General features: G+C 39.6%; 1 protein-coding gene across 1 annotated transcript in view; it reads left to right on the forward strand.

Annotated features, from left to right (window-relative positions):
- Positions 1–26,087, forward strand: part of LOC117295124 (transient receptor potential cation channel subfamily M member 3-like) — a 42,939-nt gene extending 16,852 nt beyond the window's left edge. The window contains exons 11-27 of the mRNA XM_033777689.1: positions 900–972; positions 2,545–2,645; positions 3,745–3,879; positions 5,425–5,478; positions 7,293–7,443; positions 7,985–8,141; positions 9,514–9,651; positions 10,420–10,561; positions 11,506–11,718; positions 13,759–13,887; positions 15,260–15,511; positions 16,363–16,543; positions 18,521–18,653; positions 21,332–21,522; positions 22,589–22,721; positions 23,351–23,502; positions 24,947–26,087. Of these exons, the coding sequence (XP_033633580.1) occupies positions 900–972; positions 2,545–2,645; positions 3,745–3,879; positions 5,425–5,478; positions 7,293–7,443; positions 7,985–8,141; positions 9,514–9,651; positions 10,420–10,561; positions 11,506–11,718; positions 13,759–13,887; positions 15,260–15,511; positions 16,363–16,543; positions 18,521–18,653; positions 21,332–21,522; positions 22,589–22,721; positions 23,351–23,502; positions 24,947–25,260 (2,649 nt within the window). The 3' untranslated portion in view covers positions 25,261–26,087. The remainder of the gene's footprint in view (positions 1–899; positions 973–2,544; positions 2,646–3,744; positions 3,880–5,424; positions 5,479–7,292; positions 7,444–7,984; positions 8,142–9,513; positions 9,652–10,419; positions 10,562–11,505; positions 11,719–13,758; positions 13,888–15,259; positions 15,512–16,362; positions 16,544–18,520; positions 18,654–21,331; positions 21,523–22,588; positions 22,722–23,350; positions 23,503–24,946) is intronic.
- Positions 26,088–27,313: the final 1,226 nt, after the last annotated feature.

Raw genomic sequence — 27,313 nt, forward strand, 5'->3', positions numbered from 1 at the left:
GCCCTAACTTCAAGGTTTGGAAAAAAAACTAGCTACACTTCAGCCGTTGACGGTGTGCGTCAATATGACAATACTTTGACATTATCTGTGGGATGTTGTTCTGTATATTCTACAAGACAGTTTTTCATATTGAGCTTTCACAAATGATGTTACATGAGTGATGACTTTACAGGGATTTTTCAGGAACCTTTTTGAAGAACACTGGAGAAGGGTATTCAGAACGATTGTTTTTGACAATTAAAATCGTGCTTACTTTCATGTTGACTCAATTTCCTTCTTGAATGATTTAAAAAAAAAGTTAATCTCAGCCAAGATCAACTGTTTCATTTAAGCTGGTCTTTGAAAATATTTTTATTATAAATACTCTGAAGAAATACTACGAAGAAATAACATACCACATGGTTGATCTTCATTATCTATCCCAACCATGGATATTTTCTCTTTACATTTTTCAAAATTGAAATTGTCTTTCTGAACACCACTGAAATAAAGGCAGTGGACACTACTGGTAATTTTCAAAGACTAGTCTTCACAGTTGGTGTATCTCAACATATACATAAAATAACAAACCTGTGAAAATTTGAGCTCAATTGGTCATCGAACTTGCGAGATATGAATGAAAGAAAAAGCACCCTTGTCACACGAAGGTGTGTGCGTTTAGATGGTTGATTTCGAGACCTCAAGTTCTAAATCTGAGGTCTCAAAATCAAATCTAGGAAAATTACTTCTTTCTCGGAAACTATGGCACTTCAGAGGGTGCCGTTTCTCACAATGTTTTATACCATCAACCTCTCCCTATTACTTGTCACCAAGAAAAGTTTTATGCTAATAATTATTTTGAGTAATTACCAATAATGTCCACTGCCTTTAAAACATTTTTGTAAAACTTGTCTTTTTAGCTGACTGTGTTTCAAATGGACAAAGGAGAGAACGCCGACTTGGATCTTGCCATCTTAATTGCTTTATTAAAAGGTACGTCATATTCGAGGCGCTAACATTTTTATTCGTTTATTAAGAAGAATTTGAAATATTTATGCTAATCCCTGTCAGGGCTCAAATTTGTTGGGGAAATCTACTAGTCCAAAGGGCTTGTGACTCATAATGTGTACTAGCCCAGATTTGTTTAAAACAACACCAAAACAGTTGTTTGCTTAGCCAGGCACTAAGACATGGTATACAAGAAGATCTGTTTGATATCTTTTTATGGGGACACATACTTCATTACTCAACAGATCTGAAGGGTGTTAGTCAGACGGTTAGTAAAAAAGTTAACAACAATCGTTTCTGTTTAAATAACACACAGTGTGGTTTTATTATTTAAAGGCAGTGGACACTATTGGTAATCAGTCATAAAACCTTACTTGGTAACGAGTAATGGGGAGAGGTTGATAGTATTATGGTGTGGGAATTCAGCTCCCTCTGAAATGACGTAGTTTTCGAGAAAGAAGCAATGTTCCCTGAATTTGATTTCAAGACCTCAGTTTTAGAATTTGAGGTCACAAAATTAAGCATCTGAATGCACACAACTTCGTGTGACAAAGGTGTTTTTTTTTTTCATTATTATCTCAAAATTTCGACACCCAATTGAGCTCAATTTTTTACAGGTTTGTTATTTTATGCATATATATTGAGATACACCAAGTGAGGAGACTGGTCTTTGACAATTACCAAAAGTGTCCTGTGTCTTTAATTGAAAAAAACACAAGACCCCCCGGACTTGTCCAGTCAGAGTTTACTGGCCTGACACCTAAACTACTGGCCTCGGCCTGTGGTCATTTGTCAAGTTCAAGTAATGCCTGTATATCTTTCTGCTTCTGAGGTTGTACTGTAAACTTTGGCGTGGTCCCCAGATATGACAGTTTAATGATATTGGACACTATTGGTAATTGTCAAAGACCAGTCTTCTCACTTGGTGTATCTCAACATATGCATACAAAAAATTGAGCTCAATTGGTGGTCGAAGTTGTGAGATAATAATGGAAGAAAACAATCTTAGCCCCTTGTCACAGGAAGATGGAAGATGCTTGATTTTCAAGACCTCAAATTCTAAATCTAAGGTCTCAAAATAAATTACGTGGAAAATTACTTCTGTCTCAAAAACTACATTACTTCAGAGGGAGCCGTTTCTCACAATGTTTTATACTATCAACCTCTCCCCATTACTCGTTACATAGTAAGGATTTATGCTAAACAATATTTTGAGTAATTACCAATAGCCTTTAAGGTTGAATGCCTTTTGACTGGCACCCGAACAAAGATATTGATAAAATATCGAGACAGCAACTTAGGGCTAGATACATGTACCTCAATTGGTAGAGCGCTGACACTCTAATTGCAAGTTCAAATCTTGTTCTACTGAATTTATTCTCTGTATACCCAAAATCAGCCAGTCAGTTTCTCTTTTGGTTTATCTCGAAAGCTTGGTTACTGTTTAGCAGTGCTATGAAATTTCCTCTAGGGTTCAGATTTGGGAGGTTCTGTCTTTTAGGAATAGTGTAACTTTATCTTTTATGTCCCCCCCCCCCCCTTGTTTCTTAATGTCAGCCCAAGCGGCCACTCCCACCTACAAATTAGCGTTGGCGTTGTCATGGAATCGGGTTGACATGGCAGAGAGGAAGATCTTTGTAGATGATCAGTATTGGGCGGTGAGTAAATTAGAAAGTCATTAATAATTATTATAATTATATAGATTACTAATTCGCTCTTCTCCAAAAACACAGATTAAGGCTCCAGTATACATGTAGTAGCTACCGTCGTATTCGACGATGACATCTTTACACAATCAGTGCGTCCGCAAGTCACTGTACAGTCCAACTTTGTTTTTACCATTGCATTTTAAGCACTGTATACTCAGTACTTTCCGAGTTTTTTTTCTTTGGTAAAACAAAGGGTGTGGGTTCGAATCCCAGCCAAGTTTTTTTCCTGTGGAATTCTTTTCACAGAACTCGGGAAAGTACTCACAAAGTGTGATACCTAGGAGTAGAAGGCAGGACAATAATAAGTGGATCGTCACACGAGTCACAATTTGGGGTGTCGTGGTCCAGCGGATAAGAGCACCAAACACAAGCTCTTGTGTTTCTGTTCAGCAGAGTGTGGTTTCAAGTCCTTGTCCTTGTGTGCGTTGTGCAACACACTAAACTATACATGTAATTGCTTCTCTCCACCCAGTAGTAAATGGGTACCCGTGAGGGCATAGCATGGTTCTTGTGATTGATTTAGCGTAGCATATTTTTTGCACAGGCTATATACTAGAGTGTCACGGCCGAGTGGTTAAGAGCATCGAATTCAAGTTCTGGTGCTAATTCACCGGAGTGTGGGTTCGAATCCCGGTCGTGACACTTGGGTCCTTGAGCAAGATACTTTACTATAATTGTTTCTCTTCACCCAGGGGTATAAATGGGTACCTGCGAGGGTAGAGGTTGATATTGTGAATGACAAGCTTTCGGAGCGCCACGGCAGCTCGGGCTGTATACTCCCTAATGGGAGCTGAGAAAGATTAAAGGGATGTTTATTGGCCCAATGACCAGGGGACTAATGTAAAGCGCATTGATACGGTTTATTGTGAAATGCGCTATATAAGAATTTGTTATTTATTTTGTTTTTATTTACTCGCCGAAGGGAGCTGAGATTAATTAAATGGCCCAGTGACCAGAGGTAATAATTTTGGAAGCGCTTTGAGACGTCCTACATGTGCACCGTGCCATGGAAAAGGCGATTATTATTAATGGTTTGATTTTTTGACAGCCTGGTAGTTTGGATCCATTCATCATGCAAGCTCTGATGCAAAACCAGGTGGACTTCTTGAGGCTGTTCCTAGAGCAGGGTGTCATTATGAAGGACTTCCTGACCGTATCCAGACTACGTAGACTCTACAATTCAGTAAGAATTTCCCTTTCTCTCTCTGGCCATGTTTGTTCTGTGTACCATACGACCCCCTCCATTGCTAAACAGCCTAAAGCCTGGTTCATACTTGTGAATGCAACTGCAATATGAATGTTGACGTCACAAATTCGCAATGAATAATTCGCTGAAATGTGCTCAACACCTGTGAAATATTCGCAGCAAAAACAGGGCTGTGACGCTTAAATTCATATCGCATTCGCAGGAAGCATGAACCGGGCTTAAAATTACTTTTTGAAATAAGTACAGAGATAACATGTTTTGCCATAAGAACCAAACCGAGACGAAATTGTAAAAAGAGGCTGAGATAGGACATGTTATATTTATATCCATACATAGTATGCCTTTGAAACGGGAGAAAATGGGAGAAGGGACCGCAATTTACCAATAAATGATCTTTTACCACAACTTTGGAGTTGGGCTGTTTTTCCATGAGAGGGTTGCATATCCAGTGACAGTTAAAGCATGTTATCCAATTTCGACCCTTACATCGATGTGTATTAAGCACTGTTTATTTCAAACTTTCCCAAGTTCTGTGAAAAAATCCACAGGCTAATCACATGGGTGGGATTCCAACCCATTAGCTTTGCATTGCTAGACCATCGAGCTAGCCCAGTGGCTAGAGGCAGTTTGTCTCTTTTAACAGTAAACTCTTACTCAAACCCAGGCTGGTCCACCATTGGTTAGCTACATGTACTGTGGTCGACTAGTCGGAACCAGCCTCAGGACCATTGTTTCTTTCTTACCAGGGTCCATATTCATAAAGCCTGTAAGCACAACAATTTGCTTAGCATGAAATTTCTTCCTTAATAAAAACAGGATTACCAACCAAATTTCCTTGTGACTTTCAGGATAAGCAAACAACAGCTGAATGCCCGTAACAAGCAATATGCAGCAACTTAATATTTATAGAAGGGTTTGCGGTAACACCATGTAATGACTATCTCTAAATGAGTTGGGGTGGTTCTGAAAAGAACCGTTGGTTAACTCGACGTTTCGATCAGTATGCTCTGATCGTCTTCTGGAGAAGAGCATACTGATCGAAACGTCGGGTTAACTAACGGTACTTTTCAGAACTACCCCAACTCATTTAGAGATAGTCATTACATGGTGTTACCGCAAACCCTTCTATATCTTATTTCCACCATGCAAAGTTTCAAATCCTACTTAACTTAATATTTGGTTGGTAATCTTGTTTTTATCATGAAAGAAATTTCATGCTAAGCAAATTTTCGTGCTTACAGGCTTTATGAAACTGGGCCCTGGTCTCAGTAGTCTTGTTTCATGCTAACTTGTGTGCAGTGATACTATTAGTGAAATGGCGGAAGGCAATAGTAGTGTTGAATACTGTACCGATGGTTCACTAGACTTTTAATAAACAGGTCGTTCGAGTGAGTTCATCACTGCGCGTGTGTGTTGCTATAATCAGTGGTCAACCACGGGTCTACAAGTTCTTCCCAAAACATTCATGCCCTCTGTTATACTAAGAGCATTCTCTGCATTTTCTGTCTGTGTGTATTGCAGGTCAGTGAGCAGCATTCCCTGAGGAGCTATGTGTCATTGATTAACAACACCAAGGTAAGAGGTCCAACCGTCGATTTCACCAAACTCTTCCTAACTAAGGATTAATCTTAGGACTTATCTCGTATCCAAATACGTAGGACGCATTGAACCCGTCCTAAGTTAGGACGGGTTACTCGTCCTAACTCAGGACGGGTTACTCGTCCTAACTCAGGACGGGTTACTCGTCCTAACTCAGGACGGGTTACTCGTCCTAACTCAGGACGGGTTACTCGTCCTAACTCGAGTTTATAATCCTAGCGTTTCGTGAAATCGGCTGCAGGTCCTGTACTTGGTGATGAGACTGGCCTGTGATTACACACCCCAGTTAAGTCTCACGATTTACAAGCCTGGAATTTCGTCTTTGAGAAGGCTAGGCCATGTACGCTTTGCTATTATTTTGAGTTTTAGAATTTTAACAAATGTCCTTATTTCAAGATAATATTTAAGCAATTGTGTAATGAAATTAATAGACAACCCTAATGTCAACTGTAGAACATTAGTAAAATTAACCCCCCTTGCGAAAAAAAAAATCAATCAATCAATCAATAAAAAACAATATAAAATCCCAAATCAAAACAACAAATTGATTAAAGGCAAAGTATGTTTTTGGAACTGTCGATCGTTTTAATCGCATATAAATGTAGATGTATAAAATAAAACTAACATGGGAAATTTCATTTCCAAAAGTGGTTGTGTTTTTGTGATTTTTCCGAAATTCCGGAGCGGTTTTGTCCACGCAGGAAGAATAATCCCGAATAGGAATACACAATCTGAGAAATGTTAATCATAGTAAAGCCCGGTTCATACTTCCTGCGAATGCGAAGCGAATGTTGACGTCACAAATTCGCAACGAATAATTCGCAGCAGTTGAGCTCTGCTCGACTCACTTGCTAATATTGCTGCGAAAGGAGGGTTGTGACTTCAAATTCACGTCAAAATCGCTTCGCATTCGCAGGAAGTTTGAACCGGGCTTTACGCTTCTCAGAGTCCATATTGGAATATAAAAACTGATGTATGTTTACATCACCACACTACTTGGAAGTGACATGTTTCTCATAATTCTTTATATTATCGAAAGCTAACTACTGCAGGTTTTTCTTACCAAAAGTTGTTATTGCCATTTATAATAAGAGTGATTACCCACTGTGTGCCTTCACTTTAAACATAATTGTCAAAGACCAGTATTCTCACTTGGTGTATCCCAACATATGCGTAAAATAACAAACCTGTGAAACTTTGGGATCAATTGGTCATCAAATTTGCAAGAGACTAATGACAGATAAAGCACCCTTGTTCACTGCCATTGCTCTTCTTGTCGTCTGTAATTGTCAGTCCCGCCTTAAAGCGCTCCCTCTTTTTTTTTTTCTTTTTTGTGGGTTGGGTGGTTTTTTGCTATGGGGTGGGTTTCAGGGGACATTTCTTGTGACAGGACGGCTTTGTAGAGGTGCTGGTCACCTGTTCCTCCTCGTCACTCACTGGCTTGGTATTTTTTATAGCTAATTTGATTCTTTATTTCTTTATGTATCGATTTGTATTTCTTTATTTTTATGCCAGTGTAAAGTCTAATAAAACTAAACTAAATATTGTTGCATTACTTGATGTGCTTTCAGATGCATAATAAAAGGCTTTGGCTGAAGTATTTTATTATTTGAGTGAGACATTTCCTCTTTCTCAAAAACGATGTTACTTCAGAGGGAGCTGTTTCTCACAATGTTTTATACTATCAACAGCTCTCCATTGCTTGTTACCGAAGACATTTTTATGCTAACAATTTGAGTGATAACCAATAGTGTCAAGCGCCTTTTAAAGATTCCTTGTATATTTTCTAGGCCAGTCAGCCGATCTTCTTATATCACATCAGTCGTCTTGTAAGGCACCTGTTAGGTTTCCATAGCAACTGGCTGTACTCAAACGACAAACCCTTTACCAGCAACCAAGGGGCATGCTTGGCACTCTGGTCTCTGTCCAGCTTCATGGCAGGTGAGTCTATATCATCAGGGATCAATTTCATAGAGCTGCTTACCAGAAAAAGGTTACCAGCCAAGCAACCATGTCATGTGTACAGTTTGTGACTGGTATCCTGCTCGTTTCTGCTAAGCAGAAAATTGTTAAGCAATATTTTCTTCTAAAGCAGCTCTATGGAATTGGTCTCAGACCAGTCTTCTCACTTGGTGTATCCCAACATATGCATAAAATATTACAAACCTGTGAAAATTTTGGCTCAATTAGTCATCAAAGTTGCAAGAGAATAATGACAGAAAAAAACACACCCATTTTGCACACCTTTGTGTGTTTTGAGATGGCTGATAAAAGGCTTCAGGCATGAAGTCTTTGTTGAGTGAGAAATTACCTCTTCCTCAAAAACTATGTTACTGCAGAGGGAGCCGTTACTCACAATGTTTTATACTAGTATATACTTAAATTACAAGTAAGTTTGTATGCGAACAATTATTTTGAGTAGTTACCAATAGTGTGCACTGCCTTTAATACACGTCTCTCTCTGATGATTTGTTCTGAATAGGAAGTCACTTGTTACAACAATCCCAAGAGGAGTACATCCGATCGGAAAACGGCTATTTAGACTCAACCTCCTCTTCCATGTGCCTCATGGCTAACTCTGGAATGCACTTCATGCATCCGTTTAAGGAGCTGTTTCTATGCGCTGTGCTGATGGGCAGGTGAGTGGTGCAGAGGTACTCGATATTGGGGAGGTTTAGCAGCAAGTTCCGCGTGAACGTGAACGTCAGAAAATTGTGTCGTTAAAATCTCTCGTTTTTAGAATACATGAAGTTACCATTTTTCACGTCGGGTACGTACGTGCGTGCAGTTGTCATGCGTGAGCATGCGTGAGCACGCAACTTCACCCAGAAACAACACAATTTTCTGACGTCCACGTTCACGTGGTAATTGTTCAAAATAATTGTTTGCATAAACTTTGTTTGTAACGGACAATGGAGAGCTGTCGATAGTATAAAACATTGTGAGAAATGGCCCCCCGTGAAGTAACAAAGTAATTTCTCACTCAAATATTAAATAACTTCAAGCCTGTAGTCTTTTTTTAGGCATCTGAAAGCACACATAATTGAGCAACAAGGGTGTTTTTCTTTCATTATTCTCTTGCAACTTCAATGACCAATTAAACATTTTCACAGATTTGTTATTTTGTGCATATTATGTTGGGTTACACCAAATGAGAATACCAGTCTTTTACAATTACCAAAGGTGTTCAGTGCCTTTAAAGCCATTGGACCCTTTCAGTGCAGAAAAAAAAAAAGATTTACAAATAACTTACAGGGTTTACAGAAGGTAGTGGTGCAATACTTCTCTTGAAATATTATTCCATAAAATGCTTTACTTTTTGAGAAAACAGTAAAACAATATCAATTCTCGTTAACAAGAATTACGGATTTATTTTAAACACATGTCATGACACGGCGAAACGCGCGGATACAAGGATGGGCCTGTTATTTTCTCCCGACTCCGATGACCGATTAAGCCCAAATTTTCACAGGTTTGTTATTTGATATAGAAGTTGTGATACACGAAGTGTGGGCCTTGGACAATACTGTTTACCGAAAGGGTCCAATGGCTTTAATCCCACTGACTGTGGTAATCATGTGGATGGGCCTTCTTTGGCCCTATCCTCCCTCCATAAACTCAATTTGATTACCCGAGTAGCATGCCTGTGATATTTTTCACAGGACTCGGGAAAGTACTGAGTATACAGTGCTAACACACATCGGTGTATGGGTAAAAACCAAAATTAATATTCTTTATCCCCGATGCAAATTTAACATCTCTTATATCATTGCGGTACCCGCTGCCAAAACATAGGATTCGAACTGCCTCTAGCTACCGGGCAACCTCGGTAGTCTAGTTGGTAGGACACTGCTCTAGAATTGCAAGGGTCGTGGGTTCGAATCCAACCCGAGTAACATGCCCGTGATATTTTTTTACAGGACTTAGGAAAGTACTGAGTATACAGTGCTAACACACATCGGTGTATGGGTAAAAACCAAAATTAATATTGATTTATTGTGTTAATCGTAGAATGGAAATGGCCGAGTTCTTTTGGGAACGTCTTGATGACTCAATCAGTGCAGGAATAGCTGCAAGTACAATGCTCAAAGGAATTGCTGCAATATCCACTGACTCTGATGACATCCTAAAAGCACAAAGAGATGCCGGGTAAACATTTGTTATTATTTGTTCTGTTTTGTTTGTTTCACAAATACTTGGACCAAGGCAATGGTTTGTCAGGTTAATTTCTACCGGGCAATCTCGGTAGTCTAGTTGGTAAGACACTGCTCTAGAATTGCAAGGGTCGTGGGTTCCAATCCAACCCTAGTTGTGCCTGTGACTTTTTTTCACAGAGCTCTGGAAAGTACCGAGTATACTATGCTAAACACATATTGGTGTATATGGGTCAAACCAAAAATGAATGTTCTTTATCCCGATGCAAATTTCTATCAGGTAAATTCCAAGAATTTGGGGGTTTGTGTTTTCAGATTTTTGCTTTGCTGCTAAACATTTGTTAAAAGTTGTAAAGTGAAGAAAGAAGTGGCCTCACTCTTTGTATTCTTTTGATGTAGAAGGTTCAAACTTTTTCCCATAGTTTTTGCTTTATTACACACAGATGCAAGTCTTTTATTTGATTCTAAACCACTTCGCGACAGATGACAAGTAGATCTGCCAAATATTACATCCCAATGCTCATTCTGAGAATGGTGGTTGTCTTTCCTATTTGAAGTTATGGTTTTAATGTGTCAAGAACAGTTTTGCAAAATTGCAAAAATAAAACCACGCTTGGGTCTCTTGAATTCATTCTTAAAAGTCTCCACCAAATTTGTTTTAATTCGGCACCAAGAGGGTCGTTCATGACGGCGCACTATGTACAGAATTATTATTACTTATGCAACCAGTATGTAAACATTGTCACCCTCTGGATTCCTGCAGAACGTTTGAACAGCTGGCCATCAATGTGATGGACGAGTGTTTCAAAACGGACGAGACGTTCACTGAGAAGCTGATAATGTGCCCAATCAAAACTATGTCTGGTAAGAGTGTCCTGACGATGGCCTCAGAGGCAGACAACAGGGTGAGTGGAAAGGCAAAGTTTTAATTAATTTTATTTTGTTTATTTCCTCAAAACATCAAAAAATGGCTGTACATCCCGTCCGAAGACGAAGCAATGGTTAAGTGTCTTGCTTAAGGACACAAGTGTCACGGCTGGGTTGTGAGAAATGGCTCCCTCTGAAGTAGCATAGATTTTGAGAAAGAGGTAATTTCTAACTGAAATAATAAAATACTAGCCAGAAGACTTTTGTTCCTATCTGAAAGCACACAACTTCGTGTGACAAGGGTGTTTTTTTCTTTCATTATTATCTCGCAACTTCGATGACCAATCGAGCTCAAAACTTTCACAGGTTCGTTATTTTATGCTTATGTTGGGATACACCAAGTGAGACGACTGGTCTCTGACAATTTCCGAATGTGTTCAGTGCCTTTAATTTGAGGTTAGAGACTTGTAACCTTTTCTCCACTTAAATGAGGACTAAATATTTTATTTCATTTCATCTCAAATTATTCTAGTTATGAAGCCTAGGATTCTTAAAAAATTTAATCACTGTATTTTCCAAGAACCAACCCCATGGAGAGAGGACAATGAAGGAAGTTTCAGTTTAAGATGTTGGAGAAAAACCCCAGATGGGACTGAAACCCAATCCTCATAGTGCCCCCTACGTGATTTGAACCGGGGAGGAAAGATACCACTGTCAACCCGACCACCCCTAAAAGAAATCTGAAGGGTTAATTAAATAAGTTGGGGATGTACAAAGAAAAATTTACGAGAGTGGGACTTGAACCAACGACCTCCAAATTAACTTGCAGCCGCTCTACCAACTGAGCTATCTAGCCCTTTGTTGGCGGTTTCCCTATTTTGTCAATAACTTTGTTCCGGGGTGCCAGTCAGGAGTCATACAATCGTTAACTGCCGTGTAGGGTTAAAGAAATAAACACATTTTGGTTTTTTTATCTCTTCAGCAATTCATAGCTCATCCTTGTGCCCAGAGTGTCGTCGCCAAGACGTGGTTGGCAGGCGTGAAGGCCAGCAATCTTTTCATCATACTGGGCATCTTATGTCCTCTCTTCATCTTCAGGTTAAAGTTCAACGTCCGGGGCGAGAAGAGACCCAGCAGACTTAAGAAACTCCAGCTGTTCTTCATGTCGCCAGCCACCAAATTCTGGTCGTTTGTGGTGAGTATATCTTTGAAGAACTTGTGGTGAGATGAGCCTCGTTGTTTCAAACAGTATGCTCTGTTCAACGTCACGAGAACGTCTAAACTTTCCTCACATCTGGTTCTTATATTAGAAGAACTTGTGGTGAGATGAGCCTCGTTGTTTCAAACAGTATGCTCTGTTCAACGTCACGAGAACGTCTAAACTTTCCTCCCATCTGGTTCTTATATTAGAAGAACTTGTGGTGAGATGAGCCTCGTTGTTTCAAACAATATGCTCTGTTCAACGTCACGAGAACGTCTAAACTTTCCTCACATCTGGTTCTTATATTAGAAGAACTTGTGGTGAGATGAGCCTCCTTGTTTCAAACAGTATGCTCTGTTCAACGTCACGAGAACGTCTAACTTTCCTCACATCTGGTTCTTATATTAGAAGAACTGAAGGTGAGATGAGCCTCGTTGTTTCAAACAATATGCTCTGTTGATCTTCAGGAGACTGCCTGAACTTTCCTCACCTCTGGTTCTTAGTGGTGAGATAAATCTCATTGTTGCAAACTGTATGCTCTATGTCAGCACTTGCCTAACCTCTGGTTCTTAAAAAACCCAGATGATGAAAGTCTCGTTGTTTAAAACAGTATGTGTTGTTCATTTTCAGGGACTGTCAAAACTTACCTCACCTCCAGCTCTTAGAAGAACTGGAGGTAAGATGAGGCTCATTGTTGCAAACTGTGCGCTGTGTATGTATGGAACTTACCTCACCTCTAGTTCTTAGAAGAAACAGAGATGATGAAAGAATCGTTGTTTCAAACAGTACGCTCTGTTTATTTTCAGGTGACAGTCAAAACTTAGCTCTCTTCTGGTTCTTAGAATAACCGGAGGTTCAAACATTACACTGTTGATCTGTTCATCTTCAGGAGAGCTTTAAAATGTACCTCAACTTCGTCTCTTTAAAGAACTTTTCTTAGAAGAACCAGTGGTGAAATAAGTCTTGTTGTAGCAATCGGTACGCTGTGTATTTCAGAATTTAACTCACCTCTGGTGCTGAGATGGACCATAGATGAGATAAGTCTCATTGATTCAAACAGTATGTTACATATGCACCTTCAGGAGACTGTCAAAACTGACCGCACCTCTGGTTGTTTGAAGAACCAGTGGTGAAGTAGGTTTCTTTGTTTCAAAAAGTATGCTCTGTTCACCTTCAGGAGAATGTTACAGCAGAACTTAGCAGAACTGTTCTTAGCAGAACCGGTGGTGAAATAACTTACCTCACCTCTGGTTCTGAGAAGAAACAAGAGGTGATGAAAGTCTCGTTGTTTCAAACAGTACGCGCTGTTCATCTTCAGGAGACTGTCAAAACTTAGCTCTCTTCTGGTTCTAGTGAGAAAGTCTTGTTGTTACTTACACTCTCTTCATCTTTAGGAGACTATCAGAACTTAAGATCATCTCAGGTTCTTAATAGAGTTCTTAAAGAACCACCTCTGGTTCTTAAGAAGAATCAGAGGTGTGATAAGTCTTGTTGTTTCGAACAGTGCGCTATGTTTATCACCAGGAGAGTGTCTGGTTCACCTTCTCAGAACCACCACCACCCACCTCTTTCATGACGGGATTACTACATGGTTCTCTCCAGCAAACTAGTACTCTCTCACTTTCAGTGGGGTGGGGTGTCGTGGCCGAGCGTATTAGAACACCAAACTCAAACTCTAGTGTTTCTGTTCAGCAGAGTGTGGGCTCGAATCTCGGTCGTGACACTTGTGTCCCTGAGCAAGACACTTAACTATAATTGCTTCTCTCCACCCAGGGGTGAATGGGTACCTGTGAGGGCAGAGATGGTTCTTGTGCTACATATTTGGCAGCACAGGCTGTATACTCCCAGGGAGCTGGGTGGTTTAAGGAATGATTTAAGGCCCAGTGACCAGGGGTAATAATGTGCAAGTGCTTTGAGACATGGTGTATAAAGCGCTAAATAAAAACCGACTATTATTGTTATTATTATTTCAGCACATACATGTACACCAATCCTTAGATCCAACTTCATTTTGTATTTCCTTCAACATTGCAGTTATCCTACACTGCATTTCTACTGCTGTACACCTACGTGATGTTAGAAACCTTCGGTCCAGAGCCGTCTGTACCAGAGATGGTTCTCTTCGGATGGATCCTTACCATGATCGTTGAGGAAATACGACAGGTACTAATTCAAACATTTCCAAATCACATAAACCTTCAGTGAAACCCTTTGGAATCTACGCACATCATACTGTTCTCAAGGGTCTGTTTCTAATAGCGTTTCATATTTATTTCCATTCAGTTTCCCTTTTGGTTTATTACTTGATATTTAATATACAAAAGGTTGCATCCCCTTAAGGTGATCCCCTGGCTGCTGCTTCCCGGGTTGTATCGTAAACTTGGGTGTGATCCCTTTAAACAAAGATATTGACAAAATAGTGAGACTACCAACATAAGACTGACTGACTCAGTTGGTAGAGCGTTGGTACGTTAAAGATGCTTTGTCAGATTTTTGGCCCCAAACATTAAAAAATAGATTTTTTTTGAGTGAATGGTATTTCAAAGAGTATCACCCGCTCTAACGAAAAAAGTTTAACTTTTACTTTTAATGGTCAGGAACCATGACAAAAATTTAAAACGTTTCTTATAAAACACATAACAATTGGTCACGTGATATATTGTCGGGATCGCGACAAAAACTAATTTTGAGCACTGTATTTCACTGCTACTAATAATTGGCAGACTTTTTCGAGCAATGGCTCAATGAAAGCTTGTAACTTTCTCGACCCCCATCAAAATACCTATTGAATTTTAAATCAAAACTTTGGGGTCCAATCGGCCAAAAGTATGACATAGCATCTTTAATAATAATAATAATACAAATAATAATAATAATAATAATAGTAATAATAATAGTAATAATAATAATAATAATAATAATAATAATACCAACACTTATAGCGCCTTAATCATGTTGACATGCTCTAGGGCGCTGAACATGGCATTAGTTTGGACAAATAAAAACATAAGTACAAATTCTTAAAAACATTCAACCTGTTAATCCGGAGGTCGTTGGTTCAAGTCCGGGCTCCAGTCAATTCTTCTTTGTTCCAACCCAAACCATTTAAAAACATAGCCAGTCAGTTTCCCTTGTGGGTTATTACTTGATATTTGTTTTACACAATTTCATTTAACTAGTCTACATGTAAACCATCTGACAGCTCTCCATTGCTTGTTACCAAGTGAGGGTTTATGCTGACAATTATTTTGAGTAATTACAAATAGAGTGCAGTGCCTTTAACAGTTTGCATGGCTTTTGACCGCCACCCAAACAAAGATATTGATATATATAGGGAAACCACCAACCATAGGGCTAGATTGCTCAGCTGGTAGAGCACCGACAGGGTAATCCGGAGGTTGCAGGTCCAAATCCTGCTATAGTCCATTTTTCTGTGTTCAGCAGTACATTATATTAAATATTTTACCCAGTAAGTTTTCCCTTGTGGTTTATTATTTATAAAAAATATCAACATTGAAATGATTTTGTGTTCCAGTCGTTGATACCCAACAGTAACCAAACCATGAAGCAACGCTTCCGAGAGTGGCACTCCAGCGAATGGAACATCATGGACCTGATCACAGCGGTCAACGGACTGGCGGCGTTCATCCTTCACTGGTTCCCGGCAGCCTACAAATGGTCGCAGGCCTTTTACGCCCTCAACTGTTTCTTGTACTACACTAGAGTCTTGAGACTGTTCTCGTTTAGTGAGAAGCTCGGCCCAATAATGGTCATGATCAGAAAGATGGTAAGACATCAAACTGTAATAACAGGCTCAAAAACTTGGTTCTGCATGCTGCGCCTTCATTATGGAGCGACCGGATCAAATTAAACTGTCTCCATCACTAGCTTTGTTCAAAACTTCCCTTAGAGGGTCTATGTACTTTTTTGTAGGACAAAAACACAATATGTATAGATTTACACTAAACTTACACAGTTTGAAGATAATGATAGTAGAAAGCTTCCCTGAGAATATTACTTGCTGAGGTGTTGTAGTTTTTGAGAAATGAGTAAAATAATGTCATGAAAATAATTTTCGTGTATAATTTTCGACTTAATTGCTTCTCTCTCTCCACCCAGGGGTAATTGGGTACCTTTGTGAGGGCAGAGATGGTTCTTGTGATTGATTAGTTTAGTACGCTACATATTGGGCAGCACGGGCTGTATACTCCATAAGGAGCTGAGATGGTTAGAGAAATGATTTAAGGCCCAGTGACCAGGGGTAATAATGTGGAAGCGCTTTGAGACATGGTGTATAAAGCGTTACATAAAAACCAAATATTATTATTACCTTATTATATACATTTCCTTCTTCTAATGTGTAGCTGTGCTATGAGCATCTTAAAGGCACTGGACACTATTGGTAATTACTTGAAGCCTTTAGGCATATGAAAGCACACAGCCGCTTAAACACCCCCACGTGACGCGCTCTCCACCAATAGGAATAGCGAAACTGTCTGAGGTGTTTATGAATTACATTTTAATGGTGACCAAACGCATTATAAACAAGGTAAAATAGCAATTCTGTTAAAAACATTCCACTCAAGTAGCTGTTTAAGACGGATACCTCTTAGATGTCTTGATCTTTTTTGATTGCAGGTGTTTGAGATGATCTTATTCCTGTGTATTCTGTTTGTGTTTCTGATGGGATACGGTGTGGCCAGTAACGTATTGATCTACCCACATCTAGGTTTCGGCATTGACTCCATCAAGAACATCTTCTTCATGCCTTATTTCCAGATCTATGGCAACCTCTTCCTGGAGGTTCTCATCAGCGATGGTAAAGAGTTCTCATTGTCTGTAGTTTGTCCATCCTGGTTTTGTTTTCTTCTTCATCCAAACATGATTCAGTCTCCATATCATACATGTGTTGTACACATGAGCATTAAAGGCAGTGGACACTATTGGTAATTACTCAAAATAATTATTAGCATAAAACCTTACTTGGTAACGAGTAATGGGGAGAGGTTGATGGTATAAAACATTGTGAGAAACGGCTCCCTCTGAAGTGCCATAGTTTTCGAGAAAGAAGTAATTTTCCACCAATTTGATTTCGAGACCTCAAGTTTAGAAATCAACCATCTAAACGCACACAACTTTGTGTGAAAAGGGTTACTTTTCTTTCATTATTATCTCGCAACTTCGATGACCGATTGAGCTCAAATTATCACAGGTTTATTATTTTATGCATATGTTGAGATACACCAACTTTGAAGGCTAGTCTTTGACAATTACCAATAGTGTCCACTGGCTTTAAAAAAAGAAGAAGTTATGTTGGCATAACAGGCCCCCCAAAATAGGGTAGGTAGGTAGGGATTTCTTTTGGTTTCCCTCCTAGCAACGATAACAAAAGAAACAAAAGAAAACAAGGCACACACTATGTCTTTTAATAGATTTTAATCATTAAATTTCTTCCCTTGAAAAAATCAAAATATCCAGGGTCGGCCGCATTTTTAGGGTAGGTCGGGTTACGCCAACATAGCATTTTTTTTTGTATGCCTTATGCAATAGACCTTTATCACAGTGCAGCCATCTTGATTTTTTCCCAATGATATCAATGTAACCAAACCGAGGCTGGAAGAACAAAATAGTCTGGTTCCTAGTTGCAAAATGATTATTAGCATTCATTATTGTTAGTTGATACAAGGAACATGACCAAGATGGAGACAGCATGATAAAGGTATATCACTTCATCATCGGCACGCCAAACTGCATACGTAGTTTACTCAGTTCTCGAAAGTAAACATAAAGACTTGTTTTCATCTCATGCTTTCCATCATTCAGGCGAACCGACCCCAGACTGTGATCCCTCACAAACCAGCTGCATCCAGCACCACGATCTCCTCCCCTTCAACCTAACATGTTTTTCTAGTTTTTCTAAAACCTGCCGTCGATTTCACCAAGAGTTGGGACTACTCTTATCTTGAGTTACATGTAGGACGAGTAACTCGTCCTAACTTAGGATTCATCTTAAGGTCTACGTGCTACAGTGCAAGGCTGGGACTTGTCCTATGTCTTAAGATTAATCCTAAGTTAGGAAGAGTTTGGTGAAATCGACAGCTGGGTACTTTAGCTTTTATGTTTAGCAGAAGTGCGTAAAGGGTCACTATTAAGTATTACTATACCTCATACATATTCATGACAGAGAGTCGAGTTCTCATTGGTCCATTCATCATCACGTGCCAGGTGTTAATTTTGCTAACTACCAAGCGCGCACATGAGTATTCACGCAAGTGGTAAATGCGCATGACAAGTAATAGTTCCCCGGGAGCTATTCTACTTGTCATGCGCACTACCATTGCGCGACGTCATCCCCAGGCGCTATTGATCTTGGCACCGTTTTGTATACACACACGAACAGCGCTCTCTAAGCGACATCCAACACATGAACATACTTATCATGTGCATTTTGTTTCACATAAATCATTTTCTCTTGCTCAAAACTCATGTTCCGGTAACTGAATATGTATGAAGTATAGTAAAACAAATATAACATGGTTTATTTTGGGTGACTAGTCGATGAGCTCCCCTCGGTATTGGAAGTTGACAAGCCAGTTCCCTCGGCTTCACCTCGGGAACTAGTTTGTCAACTTCCAATACCTCGCGGAGCTAATATCGACCAGTCACCCTCAAACCATGTTATATTTGTATAGTATTACATGGTGTTATCACATAGCAAGTACACTACATATCAAACAGGGCGTCTAGTATTTGTTCATTTTGTGTTTTCATCTCGTGCTTCCCATCCATCATTCAGGCGAACCACCCCCGGACTGTGAGCCCTCACAACCCAGCTGCATCCAACAGCACGTTCTCCTCCCCTTCATGCTCGGTGCTTACCTGTTGCTAGGCAACGTCCTGCTCCTCAACCTGCTCATTGCTATATTTAGGTATGATGTCATGGTCATCCCATGGGAGGTGAAGCAAAACCTGGGGGAAATGCCATGAGCAAGTTCAGCTGAGCGACTAGATTTGACCAGAAACTGTGACGTCCGGAGGTAGCTCTTGAATATTGACCATATCCAGTGCATGGTTTGATATAGTCAATCTCCCTATGCTCTATGGTTTCTGGTTTAGTCTAGTCGATCTAGTCAAGTCTAGTTGCCACCAGGGCCCAATTTCATAGAGTTGCTAAGCACACAAATTTGCTAAGCATGAAATTTTTTCCTTGATAAATAAAGGATTACCAACCAAATTTTCACGGTGTTTTCAGGATCTGCAAACAACAGCTGAATACCAGTAACTAGCAATATGCAACAATTGGAAATTTGGTTGGTAGTCCTGTTTTTATCAAGGAAGAAAATTCATGCTAAGCAAATTTTTGTGCTTAGCAGCTCTATGAAATTGGGCCCCGAATTAGCCCCATACTGTACGCTGATTTTTTTAACAGTATGTGTAGCAATTGATACCCTTATTGTGGTGTGATCATGCTATTACATGTATGTATGGTGTTCCAAAGACGACAGGTCGCGTCACTGTCGCCGTCGCCGTTGCCTCCGAACTCTTGAGGGCGCTATTTCAATATCCTGCACAAACCAATCATTTAAGATGTAAGGGTGCCTTATATCCAGCAATATAATCGGAGTAAAATGTACTGTTGCGTCCTCAAGAGTTCAGAAATGTTTCCGTCGCCGTCGACGCGGAACACCATAATTATGAGTTGTTTGTTGGTTATATCAGTTTGACATTTTCAAAACATACTGGTTTTGTGAATTTAAATGCAAAAATAAGTAATATTTCTTATTGGCAACTTCCTTTCTGAAAAATTACATCGGAAAGGGGTTAAAGTATGCCAATGTATATTCAATAAGCAACTCAACATAAAGCGCCTTATTCTCAGTTTCATTCTGTTGCATTTCTTGGTGTTTCTACTCTCACAACGTTTGAACCAAAGGCAGTATCAGCATGGGGTTTTAACAGCATTAAAGGCAGTGGACACTATTGGTAATTACTCAAAATAATTATACTCGGCATAAAACCGTACTTAGTTACATACGAGTAATGGGGAGAGGTTGATAGTCTCTGAAGTGAAGTCGTTTTTTAGAAATAAGTACTTTTCCGCGAATTTGATTCAAGACCTCAGATTTAGAATTTGAGGTCTCGAAATCAAGCATCTGAAAGCACACCACTTCGAGTGTCGTGGTCGTTTTTTCTTTCATTATTATCTCGAAACTTCCAAGACCGATTGAGCTCAAATTTTCACCGGTTTGTTATTTTATGTATATGTTGAGATACACCAAGTGAGAAGACTGGTCTGACAATTACCATTAGTGTCCAGTGTCTTTAAAGCATAGAGTAAGCTCTATATTTGAAAAAAAAAGACGGGGGTTGCGATTGACATGTATTGGTTGATTGCATCATGGTTGAAGTAATAATGCTACCTCATTGGTTGAAGCATTGGTTCAATGAGATTCTTATTGGCCAATGAGATAGCAGACACAAACATGGTAAATGGCTGTGCATGCTTCCACTGGCAAAGCTTATACCTAAAGCACCCTGCATTCCCTGGTTTTCTATTTTTGTGACAACTAAACTTTCAAGGAATCTGCAAACAAACTATAGCCATGGTCTAATTTGACAGCACTGCTTATCGGCCGCTATTTTGCTTACTTTTCGAGTTTCAATTTCTTAGCGCTGCTAAGCGTAAGCACATGAAAAGGTATGATAAACCTTCCGTTGCTTACTGTACGAAAATGAATGATGTAACAATGCGAATCCATGGTGAACGTGCAAACGGCTGCCTAATTTTCTTGCTAACCTGTGGAATTTGCTTATGCTTAAGCAAATTTTTCTGCTAGCACAAAAATTTACTTACCGACCGAGTTAAAGTCAGTCGCGCGATGGTCGCGCGGTTAAAATCTTGACGCGCGATCATAAAAAGTATAGCTTTTAGGCCTCAGTCTTAGGATTGCGTGTAAGATTTCCATCGTGCGACCATCGTGCGACCGACTATAAACCGGCCTTTAGGCAGCTCTATGAAATTGGGCCCTTGGAAGTGTTGATATTCCAAAGAACGCATCTGATTCTGAAGATAGTTTCTGAAGACCTAGTTTTTAGCTGCAGGGTAAGTGCGCTATACTTGGTGTCTAAAAAAAAAACCTACATACTTTTGAAATGGCTGCCGAATAAAGAAATATGATTCTGGGGGAACAGGTTTAAATGTATGGATATAGCTTTGGGATTCAACTTTCATATGACACAAAAAAGTGCGAAAATAATTCATGATTGGGTGAGCACTGCTCACTTTTGTAAAGGGTATGAAAATTAGGTTGTGCAGTAATTAGCCTTCCAATCTGTGAGTGTTTGTAAGTACTTTTGAGCTTACAAAATTCACTCCAAGATGTCGGCTACTTTTTATTAAGTGAGTAGCGCATAAATTATTTCAGACTTTTTTGTGTCATATGAAAGTTGTATCCATAAGCTGTCCATACATCTAAACTTCTTCCCCCAGAATCGTATATTTTTTATTCGACAGCCATTTCAAAAGTGTATAGTGTTTTTTTTTAGACACACAGTATAATTACCCAGTATTGTTATTAAATGACTTTATTGGTATGATATGATTTAGCTCCGTCTATGATGAGGTACAAACAAACTCTCTTGAAGTCTGGAAGTTTGAGCTGTACTTCCTGGTGATCGAGTTTGAGGATCGGCCCACTCTACCGCCGCCCTTCACTATACTGGAACACGCCTTCTACTCCCTCAGGTGGGCATGGAGAAAAGTATGCGCCAATGTCTGCATGAAAAGTGGCAAAGACGGTGAGGGAGATTTTGTTCTCAACTTTTAAAAGGTTTTGGGGTGTTTTTAAAGACACTGGACACTAGATAATGATAGTAGAAAGCTTACCTGAAAATATTACAAGCTGAATAAACTCTATAAAAATGAGTAAAACAATGTCACAAAAATACGTTTTAAATGCTAAAATAATTTTCATCTTTAGAGAAGGAAAATATTTATGTGACTTGTTTTACTTATTTCTCAAAAACTACAGCACCTCAGCAAAGTGATATTTTAAGGGAAGCTTTCTACCATCCTTATTTTCAAACTTTTAGTGTTAAATGTAAATCTGTGGCCATTTGGCCTACAAAAAGTACCAAGACCTTTTAAATACATGCTACATTGCATTCCTACTTTTCAAATCTAAATATTCATCTTTGTATATTATTTGGGTCATAGTGAGTTTTTCACACATAATTCAAACAATTATTTCATATATCTACTCAATTAATATTGTGCACTTTTGTTGACTGATTTATTAAATACTCTCTAATGTTCCACCTTTTCATAGTCCTACTTACATTCATAAGTACCTTTTTGTTAAAAACACCCCAAAACCTTTTAAAGGCAGTGGACACTATTGGTGAATTCTCAAAACAATTATTAGCATAAAACCTCACTTGGTAACGAGTAATGGGGAGAGGTTGATAGTATTAAAACATTCTGAGAAACGGCTCCCTCTGAAGTGAGGTAGTTTTCGAGAAAGAAGTAATTTTCCACGAATTTGATTTCGAGACCTCAGAATTAGATTTTGAGGTCTCGAAATCAAGCATCTGAAAGCACACCAGCAACTTCGTGTGACAATGTTTTTTCTTTCGTTATTATCTCGCAACTTCGACGACCAATTGAGCTCAAATTTTCACAGGTTTGTTATTTTATGCATATGTTGAGATACACAAAGTGAGAAGACTGGTCTTTGGCAATTACCAATAGTGTCCAGTGTCTTTAAGGCCCAGTCATGAGGGGTAATAATGTAAGAAGCGCTTTGAGACGCCCTTCAGGTGTGAGAAACTAACTATTATTATTATTATTTTTATAATCTATAAGTGCTGTACCTCAGCAAGAAGATGACAAACACACTGAGAAACTTTGAGAAGGACTGCTCCGCCAACTACCGAAGGCAGAAAACAGACAAGAAGAGCATGGAGGTACCTGAACGCCTCACTCAACTTGAGAATAGGTGAGTATACTGTGTCAAGTGGTTAGACTGCAGGACTTGCAATCACAAGGTTGTGGGTTTCAAATCCCCCAGCTAACCGCTGATTTCACAATGACTCGTACAGGAGTGCACCTACATGTACTGGCAGCACCTAGCCCTATATAGGACTCTTCCTCTGTGCACAGATACGGAGTCCTAAATATTAAGGCCCGTTTCTGGGGCGGAAAATTTTCAAGCTTCACAACTCAAATCTTACCTGCATTAAGCCACTAATTTCAACAGATTCACATTCCATGGCGGCATACATTTTTCTGCGGTGGGTTTTGGTCCTCATATACATGTATTCCTCACAAATACGTCATTTTCGTGAAATAATGCAGCTCCCAACATTCAAAAAATTCCCGTTTTGATAGTTTTCTCACAGTGTTGTCTGTTGCCGTGCGTACGCGTATACATTCGCGTACAGACGCATGATGCAAGACGCAAGAATTCTTGGTCACTGTATCTTGACTGCACAGCGTTAGCACGCAACCACAACGCAAGATTTGCGCGTTGTGCGTTTTGTCTTGCGTAAACACCGCAGACTGTGAGAATACGAAAAAAAATTTGAATTTCTTGACTTGACCGATTGTTTTTTACTTGTCTTCCAGCTTGAAGGAGTTAGACAAGCTAACGGAGAAAACTAACGACCAGCTTCAGGTGAAACTCCAAAAGATTCAGAATTCTCTTAAAGACATTCTGCACTCGTCCTCACCTCCTAAAGTTTCTCCATCTCCACGCACTTCTAACCTCTCAATGATAGGTATGTTCCGTAAAGACACTGGACACTTTTGGTAGTTGTCAAAGACCAGTTTTTTTCACTTGCTGTATCTCAACATATGCATAAAATAATAAACCTGTGAGAGTTTGAGCTCAATTGGTCGTCGAAGTTGCGAGATAATAATGAAAGCAAAACACCCTTGTCACACGAAGTTGTGTGCTTTCAGATGCTTGATTTTGGGACCTCAAATTCTGATTTGGAGGTCTTGAAATCAAATTCGTGGAAAATTACTTCTTTCTCGAAAACTACCTTACTTCGGAAGGAGCTGTTTCTCACAATGTTTTATACTATCTCTCCGTTACTTGGTACCAAGTAAGGTTTTATGCTAATACTTATTTTGAGTAATTACGAATAGTTTCCACTTCCTTTAAAAATCCTGTTCAAGAATTCATCAGTAACACCTTGAAGTAGAGGGCTTGTGTGTACCAGTAAAAACTACCAATCAAACCAGCATCTAGCGTGAATGCCTTTGAAATTGTCCAAAGGGAAGTTATATGTTTGGTAAACCACTTTTAAAATTATTGACATAAAAAAATGTGGTGTGGAAAACTATTCTGCACTTTCCCTGCAGTAACTAAGAATGATCGAACGTGCTCCCCAGGTGTTTTTTTCTGAAACAACGTCGTCATTTGAAAACTCTTCTTAAGACTCAACTGTGGAAATGTTGACCAGTGATATTAAACATACACATTTTTGTCCCTCTTTGTGAACCGTTTTGTTTTGTCTCATGAGCGAGCGCCAAGAGCACCTTTTTTTGGCAGACATCAGCGCTTTACAAGACTCTGTTATTTCTATTATTATTGTCTATTATTATTGTAATAAACATAATTATAATGATATAGGGTGTCGCGGCCGAGCGGATAAGAGCACCGACCTCAAGCTCTGGTGCTTTTGTTCAGCAGAGTGTGGGTTCAAATCCCGGTCGTGACACTTGTGTCCCTGAGCAAGACACTTAACTATAATTGCTTCTCTCCAATGGTAACCTGTGAGGGCAGAGCTAGTTCTTGTGATTGATTTAGCAGAGTAGCGCATATTAATGTTGCACAGGCTGCATACTCCCCACCAGGGAGCTGAGATGGTTTAAGAAGGCCCAGTGACCAGGGGTAATAATGTGAAGCGCTTTGGGATGCCCTCCGGGTGTGAAAAGCGCTATATAAAAACGGGTTGTTATTATTATTATTATTATTATTATTATTTCATTTTATCACAGCATGCAATAGAAAGATCTCATTTTCCTTTGTGCCGGTAACTCCTCGAGCCGGGCTACGTCCCGTAGCCTTAGATCTCAAGGGTCTTTCTCAGGATCCTCGCTGTTCCCAAAAGCGCTGCCTTCTGTAATAGATCTACCCTCACATTTGTCCCACATTATTATTATTATTATTATTATTATTATTATTATTATTATTATTATTGCTTCTTTCTCCAGCTGAGACCAGCGGGGACAAAGATTACTCTGGTGCCCGACAGCGCCTTCAGTCCCTAGAGCGGCGGAGGAGTAAGCTTTCCCTTCACACCGCCTCTGCTGTGAATGCCAAGCAACGGGAGGCATCATTGCTATGCCAACTGAATGAAGAGATGGTACACACGTCCCCTAACAGTCTGATGATCTTGGAGTCCGGTAGTGATAGGAGTAGTATAAGCTCCGGGCACATTAGTAAGAAGAAGAACTTATCCAAGATGCAAGCCAGTGTACACCCTAAAGACAAACTGGAAGCCTCTGGGAAAGAGGACTTGATGTAGGTCGAAGGTCATACAAACCAGAGCTTCTGGTTGTCAGGTTGGTGTCTACCTCTTGGACCCCTGCCTTATCTTGGAGTCCGGTAGTGAGATGAGTAGTATAAGCTCCGGGCATAGTAGTAAGAAGAAGAAATCATCCAAGAAGCCAGACAGTGTACACCCTAAAGACAAACTGGAAGCCTCTAGGAAAGAGGTCTTGATTTAGGTCGAAGGTCATACAAACCAGAGCTTCGGGTTGTCAGGTTGGTGTCTACCTCTTGGACCCGGTTCATTCAGAACAACACAAGGCTGCCTGATCTCGGAGTCTGGTAGTGATAGGAGTAGTATAATCTCTGGACACAGTAAGAAGAAGAAATCATCCAAGAAGCAAGCCAGTGTACACCCTAAAGACAAACTGGAAGCCTCTGGGAAAGAGGTATTGATTTAGGTCGAAGGTCCTACAAACCAGAGCTTCGGGTTGCCGGGTTGGCATAAGGGTTTCTGTCATGGCCTCCAACCTCTATGATCCTGTGAATCCTGCCAAGGGCACTATGTGGATTGGGTTTTCAGTCCCTTCCTAATGGGGGAACCACAGTTGCATCACAACCTCCTGATGAGATGGGAAAATAAACTTACATGAATTCAGGGCAACACTTGCCTGATCTCGGAGACCAGTAGTGATAGGAAAAGTATAAGCTCTGGGCACAGTAAGAAGAAAAAAAGGCATCAAAAGGAGCAGTCGAGTGTACATCCTAAAGACAATCTGGAAACCTCTGGGAAAGAGGTCATGTTTTAGGTCAAAGGTCATACAAACCAGGGCCCAATTTCATAGATGTTTAAGTGAAAAAAGCAGCTAAGCGCAACAAAATTGTGCTTACTTGAAAATGGTTACCAGCCAAATTAACATGTCACATGTACAATTTCTGACTGGTATCCTGCCGTCGATTTCACAAAGAGTTAGGACTCGTCTTATCTCCAGTTAGGACGAGTAACTCGTCCTAACTTAGGATTAATCTTAAGGTCTGCATGCTACAGTGCAAGGTTGGGACTCGTCCTAAGTCCTAAGATTAGTATTAAGTTAAGAAGAGTTTTGTGAAATCAACGGCAGCTCATTTTTGCTTCGCAGAAAATTTTGTAGTAATTTTGTCTGCTTAAGCAACTCTGTGAAATTGGGCCCAGAGATTCGGATTGTCAGGTTGGTGTAGTGGTATTGGACCCCGGTTTGAATCCCACTGGGGGCACTGTGTGGATTGGGTTGTCCTCCTTCTTTTCCCTGTGGTCGTCATCAGAGTCTTCCAGCGTTTCGGCCGCACCCTCAGATTGAGGAACATTACAGAAGGCCAACTTCTCTGCAATCTTTCACCTTGTCTAAGGAGTGCGATAAAAAGAACTAAAAGTTTAACAGACTCAATCTTTTTTTTTTGGCAGCGAGAACTAACGGCAGGGCGAATTATTGTCGCATAATTTTATCCACTTGTGAATATTTGTGTCAAAGCAGTATTATCTATGCAAATTTGTATCATAGTCAGTGCAAAAATCTTTTATCTCCTAAAATAGCAGTTATGATATGCGCCAGTTTGATATTGTAAAATAAAATGTATCTAATTGCGTTAATTTATAGCCCAGATGTACACTCGAAATACATGTAAGTACACCCTAAGATACAACATTTTTGCACTGAGGACTTCCAGGCGAGATACATTTTTGCTATAAATAGAGATATAACATTTCTGATCTGACGCAATGATATATAATGTGTAATATTTCTTGTTTAATGTACGTATGTGACAATTCCACAAAAATCATCATGACAAAGGTTATTTTTGTAAAAAATGTGTTTGTAATATTTGTAAAAAGACTTTTTTAATCAAAACTATCATGACAAAGAAAAACAATTTGTACAATATTTGATATCAGAAAAAACAAACCATGGTGATGGGATTATGAAAATCTCTATGTAGCTTCTGATATCTGTTTCTATCTCTTTTTACTTGACATAAACGTAAGATCTGGGCCCAATGTCATAGAGCTGCTTAAGCTCAACATTTTGCTTAAGCAAATAAATCCTTGCTTAGTA

This window comes from Asterias rubens, chromosome 9 (assembly GCF_902459465.1).
Source record: "Asterias rubens chromosome 9, eAstRub1.3, whole genome shotgun sequence".
NCBI lineage: Eukaryota > Metazoa > Echinodermata > Asteroidea > Forcipulatida > Asteriidae > Asterias > Asterias rubens.